The sequence below is a fragment of the Sorex fumeus genome, unplaced genomic scaffold (assembly GCF_029834395.1).
Source record: "Sorex fumeus unplaced genomic scaffold, SorFum_2.1 ptg000019l, whole genome shotgun sequence".
Classification (NCBI taxonomy): Eukaryota; Metazoa; Chordata; class Mammalia; order Eulipotyphla; family Soricidae; genus Sorex; species Sorex fumeus.
In genome coordinates this window covers 11,496,958-11,513,484 of record NW_026606076.1, presented here as the reverse complement: position 1 = coordinate 11,513,484, position 16,527 = coordinate 11,496,958, and the positions used below count along the sequence as shown (strand labels likewise).

Sequence of the window (16,527 nt, the reverse complement as noted above, 5' to 3'; positions counted from 1 at the left end):
CTTATTCCTGAAGTCTTAGTTTTTATAATTTCTGTTTCGTAGAAAACCCTTATATATGAGAGGTAGATGTAAAGGCCTTTCATTTCTTCTCAGGTCTTTCTGAGCATAGGAAAGTTCATACAGGGGAATAAAAAACTATTTGTGTCACTACTGTGGGAGGGTCTTCACTTACTATTCAAACTTTGTTGTCCATATGAAAATGCACATTGCATTGAATCCATATATATATATATATATGGCATATATATACATATATATATGTAAGGCATATATATACATATATATACACACATATATATATGGCAAGGCCTTTGCTTATTTCACAGTTACTTTGTGACACTGAAATTTTCATACTGCAGACAAACCTTATGTATGTAAATGCGTTGGCAAATCCTTCACTTTCCCCTAACTCCTTTATAAACATAGGAAAATTCATACTCGAAGAAAACATATGTAGGGGTGTGGGAAGATTTTTACTCAATCCTCAAGCTTTGCTGTCTGAGAAAAATTTATCCTGGATTGAGGCCTTATATATGAAATGACTCCAGGAAATTTTGATGCAATTGGCATAGCTTTCTGAACAGGAAAATTCACAATGCAGAGAAACCTCATAAGTGTAAGAAATGTGGAAAGGTGTTCAGTTTGTCTTCAGCCCTTACTGCTCATGTGAAAAGTCATTTTGCAGTGAAACCTTATATCTGTCAGGAGTGTGGGAAGGACTATCCTGGATCCTTGGGCCTTATGCATAGGAGAATTCACAATGGAGAGAAGCTATATATAAATATACATATTTATACATATATTTGTAAGAATATATATATTTATGTAAGAATATGGAAAGTGCATTATTCGCACCTGCAACTTTAAAGAGAATCCTGGAGAAAATCCTGTTGGTAAGGAATATAGGAAGGCCTTCATGTTCCCTCAAGCTTTAGTAAGTATAAAAGTTATGCTGGATCAGTCACTTCCATAATAACAATGGCCGGAGTCAGAACAAGGCCCTGAGGTAAAACAATTTAGTTTCAACAAGTGGGTGGTGGGTTGATACAAAAGGACTATAAGGAAGGAAATAATCCTGTTACGTGTGAAAGCTTCCTGTGATAATAGTACCACAACTGAATGGTACTTGCTGATTATCCCCTGCACCCTGGTTATGACAACGTCCTGGCATGTGGACTTCCCAGTATGTTAACTGGTAAATAATGGTTCTTAGTGATAAAGCAAGGTGGAAGGAATTAAATAAGAAGTAAATAGGTACAGACATTGCATTTTGCTGGGTACTGTCAAGACTCACCATGGTTTCATTCTTTGCTGTAACTCTGACGTGGCTCAGAGGCCCTGGTTTGCAGAGGATCATAGCAGAGATCAACCAGGATGCTGAGGTGAAGTCTTTTGACGTTGGATAGACAGCCAAACCTCCATTCTTCATCCCCTTCTGTGTTATGTTCTGGGAGCCACATCCCGCTGTGCTGTCCATAATTTTTTTCCAGGTCAGCCACATGCAAGGAAGCACTTCACTTGCTGTAGCATATCTGCACTCATTGTATGCAGTTTTCCATTTGATTTACACAAACACTGAGGTTAAATGTTTTGAGACTTAACATTTTGGAAGCAGAAAAATCCTAACAATCTATTATACACCAAAATGTTAAATACCATGTAGATCTGTGCAAAAGGCCAAGCCAGTACGCAAAGTGAACAGTGTGCTTTGCTGCCTGTTAGCCCCATGCATGGCTCCATGCTGGGGGTTGTTCTGTACGCGGTGTTTTATGTACTTAACTATGTATTTTTTAAAAATATTTATTAGTGAAACACCATGAGGTACAGTTGTAGACTTACAAATTTTTCTGCTTGGATTTCAATTATACAATGATCAAATACCTATCCCTCCACAACTTCCCATTTTCCACCACCACGGGTCCCAGTATCCCTCCCACCCCCATTCCCCCATCCCACCCTGCCTCTGTGGCAGGGCATTCCCTTTAGTACTCTCTCTCCTTTTGGTGTTGTGGTTTGCAAAAGAGGCATTGAATGGCAATCATGTTTGGTCTATAGTCTACTTTCAGCATGCTTCTCCCATTCTGGGAGGATCCTCCCAACTACCTTTATTTGGTGCTCCATTCTCTATCTGAGCTCCCTTTTCCTCTAGAATGTGTGTTGGTGAAAACCTGACAGTTCTTAAGGGTTACTTCTGGTGGTTCCCATGCCACTACTGGGGATGTCAGGGACTGAACTCAGGTTGACCGAGGTCATGGCAAGTGCCCAACGCACTATACTACCCCCTCAGGCCACTGTTGGTTTGAAATATTGTTTCTGAAACTGCCTCCTAAGGTTTTTCTTGTAGGCATGAGTCCACTGCTCTGGTGTTGTTAAGGGGTAGAAGCCTTTCCTCCAGTTCCAGTGTCTCTCTGGTTCTCTGGGTTGTTTCTAGAGCAGTTCCTCTCTGCATCCTGAGGGCAGGCTTCAGAGCCACTGTGCAATACAGGATCAGGGGACTTCCTTCTCCAGAACCCCACTTTGTGACTGAGCACCCTAGCCACCACTTCTCAGTCCTTTATGTGAGCCCATTCCACTTGCAGTACACTTTTTTTTTTCTTTTTGGGTCACACCCAGCGGTGCTCAGGGCTTTCTCTTGGCTCTTCTGCACTCCTGGCCCTGCTTGGGAGACCATATAGAATCCAGATGTTGAACCTGGGTAAGCTGCGTAGAAGGCAAACCCCCTATCCACTGTGCTATCGCTCCAGCCAACCAGCCTTACACATTTACCTGCATTTTTCTAGTTCTCTGCGGAGCTGGTGCTTGACCGTTTAAGGATGCTTGCAGAAGCGAAAGTGACATCACAGCAGGGCATTTAGGTGTTTGCGTGCAAGAAGCTTGATCAGCCTCCATTTGTTGTGCAGGTGAGGGGTGAAGTGGCTGTCCCGCGTGGAAGGGGTCTGTGAAGGCCGGTTTCGTGGCAGGACACTAGCGGCCTCCCGTGAGTGCCCCACCCTGCGCATCCAAGTCTCCGCACTGTGAGGGGCCGGGCCAAGCCAGCTCTAAGGACACTTTTACCCTCCTTTTTCAACCGATATCCAGGTGGTTCCTGAGGCACGCCAGGGTTTTGTGGGAGACGCGGAGCTTTGGTGAGTGCAGTGGGGGCTGTACTGGGGCGCAGGGGTCACGGGTGTGAGTCCATGCTTCTGGGGATCCCCAGCAGCCACAGTCCCCTTCAGCTCCGCCGTGGGGCAGTGGTGGGTGGGCGCGGGGCTGAGCGTGGTGGCTACAGAGTGTGGAGGCTGAGCCGTCCTGACCCTCCCAGCACGGGACTGTGCTGGGCGCTGTCCTGGACGCTTTGGCCCTGACCTCAGTGCTTTAGAACCTTCAAATTCTCTTAGAGAATTGGAGAGATAGAACAGAGGTTAGGGTGTTTGCTTTGCATCAGGCCCACCCAAGTTCGATCTCCGAGCTCCACCAGGACGGTTGCCTCAGCGCAGAGTCATAAGTTTCTCGTCCATATCACCATTGATTCCTCCAAAATTATAAAAGGCCTGTTCATTTTTGAGTGGCGGGAGGGGCAGCTCCAAAACAGCAAATGACACTGTAGCCCTCAGTCACTATTCATTAGTAGCCTTGATGTCCAGACCATCCTGTGGGCGTGGTTCTAGGGGTGGTTGCGATTTGCAAATGAAAATTTACTTTGGGGCTATTTTGGTTGTATTTTGGGGGCTTCTGTGGAAGCTCGGGGCTTCAGGACCAGCACTCTGGAATACCTTTTTTTTTAAGTTCTTTAGGGGTCATGTGAGATGCCGAATATCCATCTGGGTAAGCATGGGAAGCGCCGCTCCCAGCTTACTATCTCTGACTCCACATTGTTTTTTTTTTAACGTAGGATTTCTGTATCCTAAAATCAATTTGAAAATTGCACCCCGACTCTTCCTCTCTCCCTGATCAGGCAAACCTCGGCTGTTACACTGAGTACTGAGAGTTGTGTTCCAATAATGTATGGGCATGCGCTGTGTGCCTTTGGTGGCTATGATTGGTCTCCCCACCCTGGTCGGTGAAGGGTGACAGAGGATCGAAGAAGGAAACGGGGCCCAGGCTCTTGGTGATCTGCTGGATATTAACCCAAAGTGTTTTAGTCTTCATCTATGAATTGCCCCTTTTCCTCCTCCCAGAGAAGCTTATCATGTCCTTGCTATCATCTCTAATTTAGTTAAAGTTTATCTTTAACATTTCCTTTGTATGTAACAGTTCGCTCCCGTTGTCTCAGTTCCCCAGGTCAGTCTTGATTACTTATAAACCATAACTTTCTGGTAATTCTCAACTTTGTATTTGTACTGCTTTGTAGTTGAAGTGGCTGTGTATTTGTACCTGCTTTCCTGTTTCCTCTATGGCTTTTTTTACGTTTTTACTCTACAGCACTGTTCTTTGGTTAAACACAGAAAGACCATCAATGCTTATACCCCTAATATTTGGGAGTTGATGGACTCAAGTATATCTACTCCTGGGCATAATTGCTTGGTCATAGTTATGTTTACTCTTTTGTGAGGCTCAGCCCAAGCACGTGGGGAGTGGCCTTGAGCAAGGCAGTGGTTGGGTTGTGGAGGTTTTTGGCTACTGGGTCTGAGTCACTTGGGGTGGGGAGGGCTCTCACCCGTCCCCCTCTGGGACGCCCCATGTGAAACAGCCCAGCATGGAGTCCGGTGGCATGGTTATGATGTCCTCATGTTATTCTCCCTTTCGGGAGAAGCAGTCGTGTGATCTGCACAGTGTCTGATCTCCACATTACTTTTCTTTTAATTCTATTCTGAATGTTAATTTTATTTTATTGTTTTATTATTCCCCCCTTTTTGATTCATCATGAGATACAGTTACAAAGCTTTCATGTTTGAGCTTCAATCATACAATCATCAAACACCCATCCCTTCACCAGTGCCCATTTTCCACTGCCAAAATCCCCAGTATTACCACCACCTTCCACCCCTATTCCAAGCCTTCCCTTGCCTGTGTTGAGCTTATATAGCTGGGCCAGAGGTGGTTTGTGGGTGTGTCTCCCACATACCTAACTTTTAACCATTTAATTTTTTGCTAAACTTGATCCCAAGTTATTGGGGTCCGGCCAAAGGCACAGTGGCAATTTGGGAATATCAGGAAGTCTGAAGGCACCATCAGCCTGCTGATGTACTCGCCCCCGCCCACCAGGTACAAGTTGACCTGCTGGTGACACCATACCCCTTCCTGTGACTACTTCATATCTGCCCTCCTTCACTGAAGAATCTTTCTTGGATAGTGCCATCTAAAATGATGTTTGTCCTGGTAGACTCAAGATTTTGGATGGGTAAGTTCTAGCCCAAGGAGATTAAAGATAGTTAGGCCTTTGACCTAAGAATGTTGTTCTTCTGATGAAGAACAACATTAATAATTATTGACTCTCATCAATAAATACTGTATATGGAGGTCAGTAGGGGCTTGTGGTCTGAGACTCTAAGGCCTCTGGCCCCGCTGTCTCTCTCTGTCTCCCTCTATCTCTCTGTCTCTTTGTCTCTGTATCTCTGTCTCTATATCTCTGTTTTTCTGTCTGTCTGTCTTTCTGTGTCTCTCCTCTCTCTTTCTCTCTCTCTCCCTCTCTCCCTCTCTCTGTCTCTCTCTCTCTCTGTCTCTCCTTCAGACCTATTCATCAGGGCCTGGTCCCTGGCAGAATTTTGAAGCAAGCAGTTACCATAGGTCTTATATAGACTTTACATAATGTTGTTTACTCAAAATCTTTATAGTCTTTGATTAAAACCAGAGATAGTCCACTGTGAACAAAGAAAAAAGTCACGATTGCCAAGAATATTGGAAGTCTGAAGCAGATAGAGTGACTCTGGTAGATGAGAGAGATGTGGACTGGAGGAGACCCGGATCCTAGTGAGGAGATTAGATCCATGACCTTGAGAACTGATGTCTACACAACAGGAAGCAGAGTGAATCAATGACACACCTATGGAAAATCAACAGCATGATTTTCCCCAAAAGGAAAAATATGGAATTAAATTTTCCATTTTTATAAAATTATAGAAAGTTCCTGGTTGTGAAATATATCTCTTTTCTTTAGTTGTATTACACCTTGTCACTAGTCTATTGGCAACACCCTACACTCATTTCAAAAGGGAGCGTGCAGGTCATTGAAGAACAAAGTGTTTCTAAGAAATCCATATGTGGGTCAGAGAGATAGTACAATTGGCTGGGTTGCCTTGCATGTGGCTGACCTGGGTTAGATTCCCAGCACCCTACATGGTCCCCAGAGACTATCAGGAGTGACACCTCAGTGCAGACATGGGAGTAAATCTTGAGCACGGCCAGGTGTACCCCCTCCCCCCGAATTCCATGTTGTCATAATTCAATGATAATTTCCCAGTATTTCATAAAAATGGCATCATCTATATTTGAAATCTAAGAATAGATTGGAAAATATAGATCTGTACCTCAAAGAGAGGAGAGATAGAGGGTAAAGTCTTCATATATCTATCAAGAGAAGATAAAAATTTAACAGAAGGGAAATGGTCTATACTCAGATTTTTTAAATTAAGAATTTTTAATACACGGCTAGATATAAGAAACAAAGAAAGAAAAGTTAGTCTCTTTCTCTTCCTTGTCATTTAAAAGATTTTTTTTTAAATTTGGGTGCCATTGGGTTTACAAGGCCATCAACAATAGAGTTTCAGGCATAAAATACTTCACCTCCAAGAACAACATTGACACCCCGCCAATGCCCCAGGTTACTTTCCTGACCCCTCATCTCCTTAACAGACAAACTTTAAAGTTGGATCGTTGCCATTTGTGTAGCATGCTGACACTGATTTAACAGACCACAATTTCTTATTCTCAAGATTTGAGCTCTGAATTGATGCAGTTAACCAGTACAGAAAAAGTTCCGTTTCATTGTTTCTTCCCAAAGAGACACGACAGAACACCCTTGATTTCTTTGTTCTTGAGACTGTAGATGAAGGGGTTCAGCATGGGGGTGATCACGGTGTAAGTCACGGAGGCAATTGTAGTACTCTGTGAGTTCTCTGTCACAGCAGTGCTCAGGTACACACCTAGGACTGTGCCATAAAACAAGGAGACCATGGAGAGGTGAGACGCGCAGGTGGAAAAGGCTTTAAACTTGCCCTGAGCTGAGGAGATTCTGCGGATGGAGGAAACAATCTTAGAATAAGAGTAAAGGATGCCAGCGAAGGGACCAACCCCTAGGAGCACAGTTGACAAATACATCACCAAGTCACTAAAAAAAGTGTCAGAACAAGCTAGGTAGACCACTTGGTTGAGTTCACAGAAAAAGTGAGGAATTTCCACGCGTGCACAGAAAGACAGTGGCAACACCATGAGGATTTCTAACAAGGAATCCAGGGTACTCATGGTCCAGCACACCAGGACCAACAGCCCACACAGCCGGGGGTTCATGATGACCGTGTAATGCAGGGGGTGGCAGATGGCCACAAAGCAGTCATAGGCCATCACTGTCAGGATTAAATCATCCAGGCTTCCGAAGGCAATGAAAAAGTATATCTGGGTGAGGCAGCCTTCATAGGTGATGGCCTTGCTGTGTGTCTGGATGTTCACCAGCATCTTGGGGATGGTGGTGGAGGTGAAGCAGATCTCCACAAGGGACAGGTTGGACAGGAAGAAGTACATGGGCGTGCGGAGGTGGAGGTCTGAGCGGACAGCCAGGATAAGGATCAGGTTCCCCAGCACAGTGATCAGGTACATGAAAAGGAAAAGCACAAAGATGAGGGGCTGATCTTCTGGTTCCTCAGAAAATCCTAGAAGAAATTCTCTATTTCTGGTCACATTCCCAGATTCCATGAAGTGGATAGGTCTAAAGGCAAAGCATATGATTGTTTTTCATATACACAGCATTACAAACATTTAAAAAATTATTGAGGTTATGCTAGATTACAAACATTACTACATTCAAAAGAAAAAATTCATTCTTTAAAATATATGGACGTCTTTATACAAACTCTAGAAATTAACTTTATCCTATGAATATACCTTGTTTCTCTAGGGATTCTTTTTCAGCATTTCAACAAGGAGGAGGAGGAGGAGGAGGACAAGGAGGAGAAGGAGGAGGAGGGGTAAGTGTGGGAAGCCAAGAGCCCTCTCATAGACCCTGGCCATGGTTCCCATGTTAGGAACTGCTTGGGACAGACATTGGTGACAGTCTCCCAGGACTTCCTGACCTCAGTGGATGCCTGATCTATAGCAAATAACATCAGGCTGACAGTTATCTTATCTGGCCTTATCTATAGTAACCTCCAGGATGCATCTACTGCCCTAAGACCCTTTGATATACAAATGTGAAGCTCAGGATGCACCTACTGCCATAAGATCCTTTGATGTACAAATGTCTACCTTGAATGTTAGGTAAAGCTCTTGTTGCTGACCTTACTATATATGGTTACATTGCTTCTGCTCCTGACTGAGCTGCCCCGACCCTATATAAACAGCCTGAATCCCTCAATAAAGCCTGTCCCTTTTTCTCTCTATTTCTAAACAATACTCTGTCTCTTGTGTCTTGTGTTCATTCGGTTGGTCCTTTCCTGCACCTACGGATCCTAGGGCCACCTCCGGGGGCTGGAGAGTGGTTTTGTGGGCCCTCCGCAGGGAAGAAGAGGAGAAGAAGGAGGAGAAGGAGGAGGACAAGGAGGAGCATGACGAGGATAAGAAGAAGGAGGAGAAGGAGGAGGAGAAGGAGGAAGACTAGGAGAAGGAGGAGGAGGAGGATGAGGAGGAGGAGGAGGAGGAGGAAGAGGCTCTGTAAACAACAGAGCCAACAATACTGCAAGCAAGAGATCCAAACTACAGCAATCAAACTTAAAAATGTACCTGTCAAGGAGGCAAATGTGGGGTGGGGAGAAACCTGGGGATATTGATGGAGGGAAGCGGACACTGGTGGTGAGATGGTGTTGGACCATCATATGCCTGAAACTATTATGAATAACTATGAATGATACATGGGTTGGGTTAGAATTCTAATAGCAAAGAGCAGGTAACTCTTTGGCAGGATTGTGAAGAGGTACACATTGGATTAACAATTTGAAGATATTTCACATCTACACAGTGGAGTACTATGTAGCTGTTAGAAAAGATGAAGTCATGAAATTTACATACAATTGGTACTACATAGAAAGTATCATGTTAAGCGAAATAAGTCAGAAAGAGAGGAATAGACATAGAAAGATTGCATTCATCTGGGGAACATAAAGTAACAAAATAGGAGACTAACACCCAAGAGTGGCCGAGATTAGTACCAGGAATTTGCTCCATGGCTTGGAGGCCAGCCACACATGCTAGGGGAAAAGGGAGCTCAGATAGAGAAAGGAGCACCAAATAAAGGGTGTTGGGAGGATCCTCCCAGGATGGGAGAAGCATGCTGAAAGTAGATTATAGACCAAACACGATTGCCACTCAATGCCTCTTTTGCAAACCACAACACCCCAAAAGAGAGAGAGAACAAAAGGGAATAACCCTGCCACAGAGGCAGGGGGGGATGGGGGGATGGGGAGTGGGAGGGATACTGGGACCCGTGGTGGTAGAAAATGGACACTGGTGGAGGGATGACTGTTTGGTCATTGTACAATTGAAACCCAAGCACAAAAATTTGTAAATCTTCAATTCTACCTCATGGTGTTTCATTAACAAAAATTTTTTTAAATGTAAATGATGGAGAATGGGCACTGGTGGAGGGATGGGTACTGGATCATTGTATAACTGAAACCCAAGCACAAAAATTTGTAAGTCTACAACTGTACCTCATGGTGTTTCACTAAGAAAAATTTTTAAAAATGAAGATATTTTAATGTTAACAATAAATTTATTTCTCAGTTTTTAGGGCAACTGAATCTCTATCTTGATCACACTTGGGAACCTGGAGGATGATCAGAGCATCCCTAGCTTCCACCCACTCTCCGTAATATTGCAACTAAAAAGCTCTAGGAATCCCCCCTCCCTTTTCTCTCTGAACATAATCAATCTGGAAAAAAAACCATTTTAGTCAACAAACTATTTGGCTGTATTGGCAAATATGTAATATTTGTAAACCCCCTTAAAACATCATCAAATGTCTGACTTCCATACCAGGAACTAATATGGGTTATCTAAAGGTAAAAGGTAAAGGCCCTCCCGTTGTTCATTGATTTGCTCGAGCGGGTCCAGTAACTTCTCCATTGGAGACTTTGTTGTTACTGTGTTTGGCATATCAAATACGTCACAGGGAGCTTGCCAGGCTCTGCCGTGCGGGCGAGATACTCTCAGTAGCTTGCCGGGCTCTCCGAGAGGGGCGGAGGAATCGAACTCGCATCGGCCATGTTGGCTGCGTGCAAGGCAAACGCCCTACCGCTGTGCTATCGCTAGGTGGAGGCGTGGGGGGGGAGGGTTATCTAAATAATAAATAAATCCAATTGCACCTGGGGTTTAGATGGACATTCATTCTTTTTGTTTTGGGGCCACAGCCTGCTGTACTCGGGACTTTCTCCTCACTCTACTAAGGGATCCCTGCTGGTGAGGCTCACTGAACCTAGGCTGGCTGTGAGACCACTGCTTGTCTCGGATGGATGCCAGGATGCACAGATAAATGTCTGTGTCAGATAAAGCATGAGCACTTCCCACTGTTCTTATCTCTCTGGCCAGAGGGAAATTCATTCTGAGTGCTAGGAAAGGAAAGAAGGTGGTAAGTGAGGTGCCATCCCTCAGCTGTAGGGAGGACACAAAAACTAAACAATGCTAATGATACTTGAATGCAAGGAGCTGGAGCAAAAAATAGCACAGCAGGGAGGGCGTTTGCCTTGCACGTGGCCGACCCAGGTTTGATTCCCAGAATCCCATATGGTCCCCTGAGCACCACCAGGGGTAATTCCTGAGTTCAGAGCCAGGAGTGACCCCTGTGCATCGCCGGGTGTGACCCAAAAAGAAAAAAATAGAAGCACCAAGATTTCAGCTTATCTTTCCATTTTGGGGAGGCACTCCTGGCTCAGTGCTCAGGGTCATTTCTGCATTTCCCTCAGACCCTCTACTTTCACTGAATGCAGTCTTACCTTTGGGTCTCTGCAAGTAATGCATCAATTTTGATTAGTCAAATCATCATCCAGAGCATCCACAAAAGCCATTATCTGTGCATCCTGGCATCCATCCGAGACAAGCAGTGTTCTCACTTTTCATTCTCTCCCACCTTCCCCTGCATCATTTACACCATGCGCATTTACGGCATCACTGCAGTGTTTACTCACCTGAGTGAGGCTGCAAGAAAAATACTGAGTGGAAACCCAAATTACTCCTTAAATGGTTGAAGATGGAGATGGTAGCCGGCTGGATCAGCAGGAAGGATGCAAACTTGGCTTCCCGCAACACACTCACAATTCCAACACACTCACAATTCCACAGCAATTCTATCCTGAGCAGCCCAGGCTGAACCAACTGAAGAGCTGAGCAGAACAGGAGATATTTACAGCCTCCCCGACTCTGCTCATTAATCCCCATTTCATTTCTTACTTGACCTCTGAGACCATTTCCCTGTGGGAGGCTGGCCTGGGCAGGATGGAGATTTCCCACCGATAGGAGATATTCTAAGAGGTCTTGTTAGAAGTCAGGTGTATGGAATCATCAAGGCTATCCTTTGTGTTTCCTGATGGATAGAGATGTCACCTTCAATTCGTTGGTATCTCACCCATGGGAGCACTAGAAGTGTCATATATGTATCCACTTTGATTTTTGAGAAGGCTAAATTTCAGTTACTTATTTATGTATTTTTATTTTATTTTATTTGCTTTTTGGGTCATACCCAGCGATGCTCAGGTGTTAGTCCTGGTTCTGCACTCAGGAATTACTCCTGGCAGTGCTCGGGGGACCATATGGGATGCTGGGAATCGAACAAGGGTCAGCCGCGTGCATGGCAAATGCCCAACCCGCTGTGCTATCTCTCCAGGCCCTAAATTTCAGTTTTTTAATGCATTCATTTTACATAACATAGACAAAATATTTTATATTAAAATTCAACTTCATCAGAGAAATCCTTAGTTATGTGTGGGATGTGTGCACCCTCTGCTGGTAGGGAGCATCCCTGATTATTTTCATTTTCTTGAGTTTTTCAGGAGGAAGGGTCTCTGGAAATTAGCAGAGATGTTGCACCCTACCTTCTCCCAAATTTAGTGAGGGCCACCAAGGTCAAATAGAGAGATGGACAAACAGCTTTTGTATTACTCCCTGTGCACTGCATGGTGGGAGGCGGTCTCAAATCCTTGACTCGTGAATCAAAGACAGCAATGACATTGATACCCTAGAACTTCCTTCCGGTGTGTCAGTTAAGCGCATACAAGATGAACTGCAACCCACAGTGAAACAGTCATTGCGCATCCTGTCCAGCTTTCAAAGGGAACAAGACATGGTTACACTGTTCAGGGTGGAGGAGCACATAGAGCATTCCTCAATTTTCACCACCCCATCAAACTGTTCATATGGTAACTCAAACTGGGCTGAGTATCCAAATTTAATATCAGTTGCTTCCTGTCTGCATCCCACACCCTTGGTGCGGAAATCCCCTGAATAAAGAGAAATCGAATGCATAAGAGGAACTTGGGGAAAAAGCAATTAGAAAAGGGGGACATACTAAGCTTTCCCACAGTCCAGGGAAGTCCCCTGTCTTGGGAACAGAAAACGAAGTTGGGAAAATGAAGAATACTGGCTGATTTGAGAAAAAGTGGTGCTATAATTCAATCCATGGGATCTTTCCAGCCTGCAGGGGTTGGTCATATGGTTATTGATTTAAGGGGCTGTTTCTTTACCACAACTCAAGCAGGAAAAAATAAGGAGTAGTTTGCATTTACCATTCCAGTGCTAAATGGATCAGAGGCAGCCAGAAGCCAGTGAAGGGTCCTGTCTGAAGGCATGTTAAACAGTCCTAGCATTTGTCAGCATTTTGTTGGCCTGGTCTTCCAGGAACCTGTCCCCTTTGCTTCACTGGTCCATTGTATGGATGGGATCTTAGGAGGTACCCAATCCCCCTCCCTGCAAATGAACAGCTAACAGCTATTATTTCAGTATTAAAAGAACAAAGGGCTGAGAGAGGGTTTTGCATAGCCCCTCATAAAATTCAGATATCCAATTCAGTATCTTGTTTATTTATTAATAGGAATGGAAAATCAGGCCAGCAAAAGGCTAAATTATAATTGATGACTTAAATGGCTTTCAAAAATGACTAGGAGATAGAAATTGGTCATGTGGCCTCCTTTGGAGTCCCTACGAAAGGGCTAAGTCTTATAGTTAACATTTTAGAAGGGACCTTAGTTTGATTAGGCTTCTTCACTACTTGACCCTAACCCCTAAATTAGAATTAGAACAGAGGCCACCCTTGTGTTCTGGAAGCACAGTTAGAGAATGTCCTAAGCCCCAGGCCCCAGATGAGAGCATTAGTTTGTCTCTCTTCCTCTTTTTTTCTCTCTTCTTCCCCTTCCTCAAAATCTCCATGTAAAATCTATTTTTACGGGCCGGAGTGATAGCACAGCAGGGAGGGCGGTTGCCTTGCATGTGACTGACCCGAGTTCAATTCCCGGCATCCCATATGGTTACCTGAGCAACGCTATGAGTAATTCCTCTGTAGAACCAGGAGTGACCCCAAGCATCTGAGTAATTCCTGAGTGCAGAGCCAGGAGTAACCCCAAGCATCTCTGGGTGTGACCCAAAAAATTAAAAGATAAAAAATTAATTTAAAAAATCTATTTTCATCTCACTGCTGTCTACTCCTGAGATTCTTTCCTGTAATATAGGACAAAGTACCTGGAAACCCTGGGTGAGGCTTAGGACTGACTTTCCTTTCCTGCAAAGAGTGATTCCTCGCTCCAGCCTCAGTCCACAGCTCCCCAAGAAATCTGGTGGTGGGGATCAACTCCCGTGTGGAGAAGATCAAGTGAATGTCTGGTGTGGCTTGACGGCCACCTGGTGGGGCTGGCAGGTGTGGGAGGGGGTGATGTCTGGCTCACGCCAAGCAGGGGCTCATCGCAGACTTTATCAGTCCTAGTCTTCCCAGCTGAGTCTGGGGGTTGCAGAGGCGGATCGGGAGAAAGTGAGCACCTCTCACCTCCCCGCCTCACATAAACCGACTTAAACAGTGAGTAAAGGGACAAACATAATAACCTTTCAGTACCTGTACTGCAAACTATAATGTCTTGAAGGGAGAGAGAGAGAGAGAGTGGGAGAGAGAGAGAGAGACAGACAGACAGACAGAGACAGAGAGACAGAGAGACAGAGAGAGACAGAGATAGAGACAGAGACACAGTCGGAAAACAGAAGTGCCTACCATAGAGGGAGATTGAGGGGACAGTTGGTGGCATGGAAGCTGGGGACATCAGTGCTGGGAAATGTACACTGGTGAAGCAATAGGTGTTGGAACACTGACTGACTGAACTCCAGTCATAAAGAGCTTTGTAAGGAACTCTCTCACAGTGATTCAATTATAAAAATTTAAAAATATATCCATCACCTTTTAAAAAGACAGCTAAAGGATCAGAGAGATAAATAAAAAATAGTTATAAGACACTTGCCTTGCATGTGGCCAACTTGGATTGGATCCCAAGCACCACACATGGTCCTTTGAGCACTGCTGGGAATGAGTCCTGAGCACAGAAGAAAGAACCAATCCTGAGAACCACCAAATGAGGCCTCGAAACCAAAAAATTTTAAAAATAGAGAACTAAAATGTAACTGATGCATGGAATGAAATAAAAGGAATGGAATATTCTAATCCATCCATCATTATTTGTGATTCATGAAAACACAGTGCTGAATGTGATGCAGGCAGGCAGGCAGATAGGGAAGGCCCCTCCCAAGGAATGGCAATAAATTTTCTGGAAAGTAATAGCTCTGACCTCCTGGAGAACTGGTGTCAGTCTGTAACAGACCCTGAGGAAGCTGGACCCCTGCAGAGATGACAGCAGCAGAATTAGAGACCAATTAAGGTCCTGAAAGATATTCACCAGAAACTCCAAAGCTGTTCCTTTGACACCTGACCACCCCCCACCTCTGTCAGAAAAACTCCAGACAAAGGCATCCTTAAGAATACCAGCATATAAACACCAGTCTTAAAGGTCATTTCAAGGCTTCTCAACCTTTGAGGAACTCTCTCTCTCTCTCTCTCTCCTCTCTCTCTCTCTCTGTTTCTCTCTCCCCTCCCCTTCAAAACCTCCAAATGAAAACTCTTTTACTTCACCGCTTGTCTACTCCTGAAATTCTTTTCTGCAATGTGAGACAAGAACCCAGTAACCCTGAGTCTCAGGTGGCAGAGGCGGATCGGGAGAAAGTTTTTCTCCTCCCCACTTCACATGAGTCACCGCGTGGGGCCCACTGATATCAAATGGAATAAGCCAGACACATATGGATAATATTATATGATTGCAATCATAGGCAATACAATATCCACCACAATTAGATCTATGGTGGTATAAGAGGCTTAAAATTACCTGGGTTGGAGCAAGTGATAGAAAAATCATTAATTCATTAGAGCAGAATTTCTCTTTAGCTGATGGACAGACATGCCTGCTAATAATAGTGGTGATCCTTGGGACAAGTTATGAGTATGCTTAATGCCACTGAAGATGCACTGAGAATAAAATAGTTAAAACGTGTGAAATTTTAGATTGCATCTATTTTATCACAACTAGGACCACACAATAGAATCACAACAAACTCTGACTCATTTGATGCTTCACAAATTAGTTTTTCTAAAAGAATCTTGAGAGAGGCCAGTGTCCTGGGGGGGGAAAAAATCTCAGGAAATTTTGGAAAAGAAAATTATCCTCTCCTAAAAATCACATAGGACATAAAAAAAATTGACATCAGTCATTAAGAACCGCTGTTATGAAAATAGATATGGTGAACTGACAATTTCAGCTCTTCCTCTCTGCTCCGTTCCCTATTCTTTTTTATACAGTTTTTTTTCTTTTTGGGTTACACTTGGGGACGTTCAGGGGTTATTCCTGGCTTTTCTCTCAGGAATTACTCCTGGCAGTGCTCCTTGGGGGACCATATGGAATGCTGGGAATCAAATCCGGGTCGGCCATGTGCAAGGCAAATGTGCTATCGTTCCAGCCCCTCTTCTCTATTCTTGAAAGCATAAAATGGCAATCACATCTGAGTATTTTCTTTCTAATTAGATATGATTATTGAGATATTTACCAAACGTTGACAGAGAAGATTCTAAAGGCGTAAAGGAGGCACCTGCCCAATATAATCTGTTCTGCTTTCTGCAAGGTTAGAAAAGGCTTAGGTAATATATTTAGAATGAGTGGAGGAAATTTCTGTACCAGCAGTGTGAAGGGTATTAAACATGCAGTTGCATGTCAGTTCTCCAACAACTGCTCATCTACCCACATGGTGTATTTGGGACAAAACCTCATGGGATGAGTTTCTTGCCACCTGGGATTCAGAAAACATAGCATGCATGACAAGTGCCGTGCCATTCACTGTGTGCTCTTTCTGGCCCCTGCAAACCTTTGAAATTGCAGTTTGTACTTCTGG

At 44.2% G+C, this 16,527-nt stretch overlaps 1 protein-coding gene across 1 annotated transcript; it reads right to left on the bottom strand.

Annotated features, from left to right (window-relative positions):
* Positions 1-6,900: 6,900 nt before the first annotated feature.
* LOC130022499 (olfactory receptor 7A10-like) lies at positions 6,901-7,827 on the bottom strand. The gene has a single exon (XM_056113269.1). The coding sequence runs from the start codon at positions 7,825-7,827 to the stop codon at positions 6,901-6,903; it is 927 nt and encodes a 308-aa protein (XP_055969244.1).
* Positions 7,828-16,527: the final 8,700 nt, after the last annotated feature.

Coding starts and splice junctions, on each gene's coding strand:
- LOC130022499 (XM_056113269.1), bottom strand. CDS start 7,827: ATGGAATCTGGGAATGTGACCAGAAATAGAGAATTTCTTCTAGGATTT.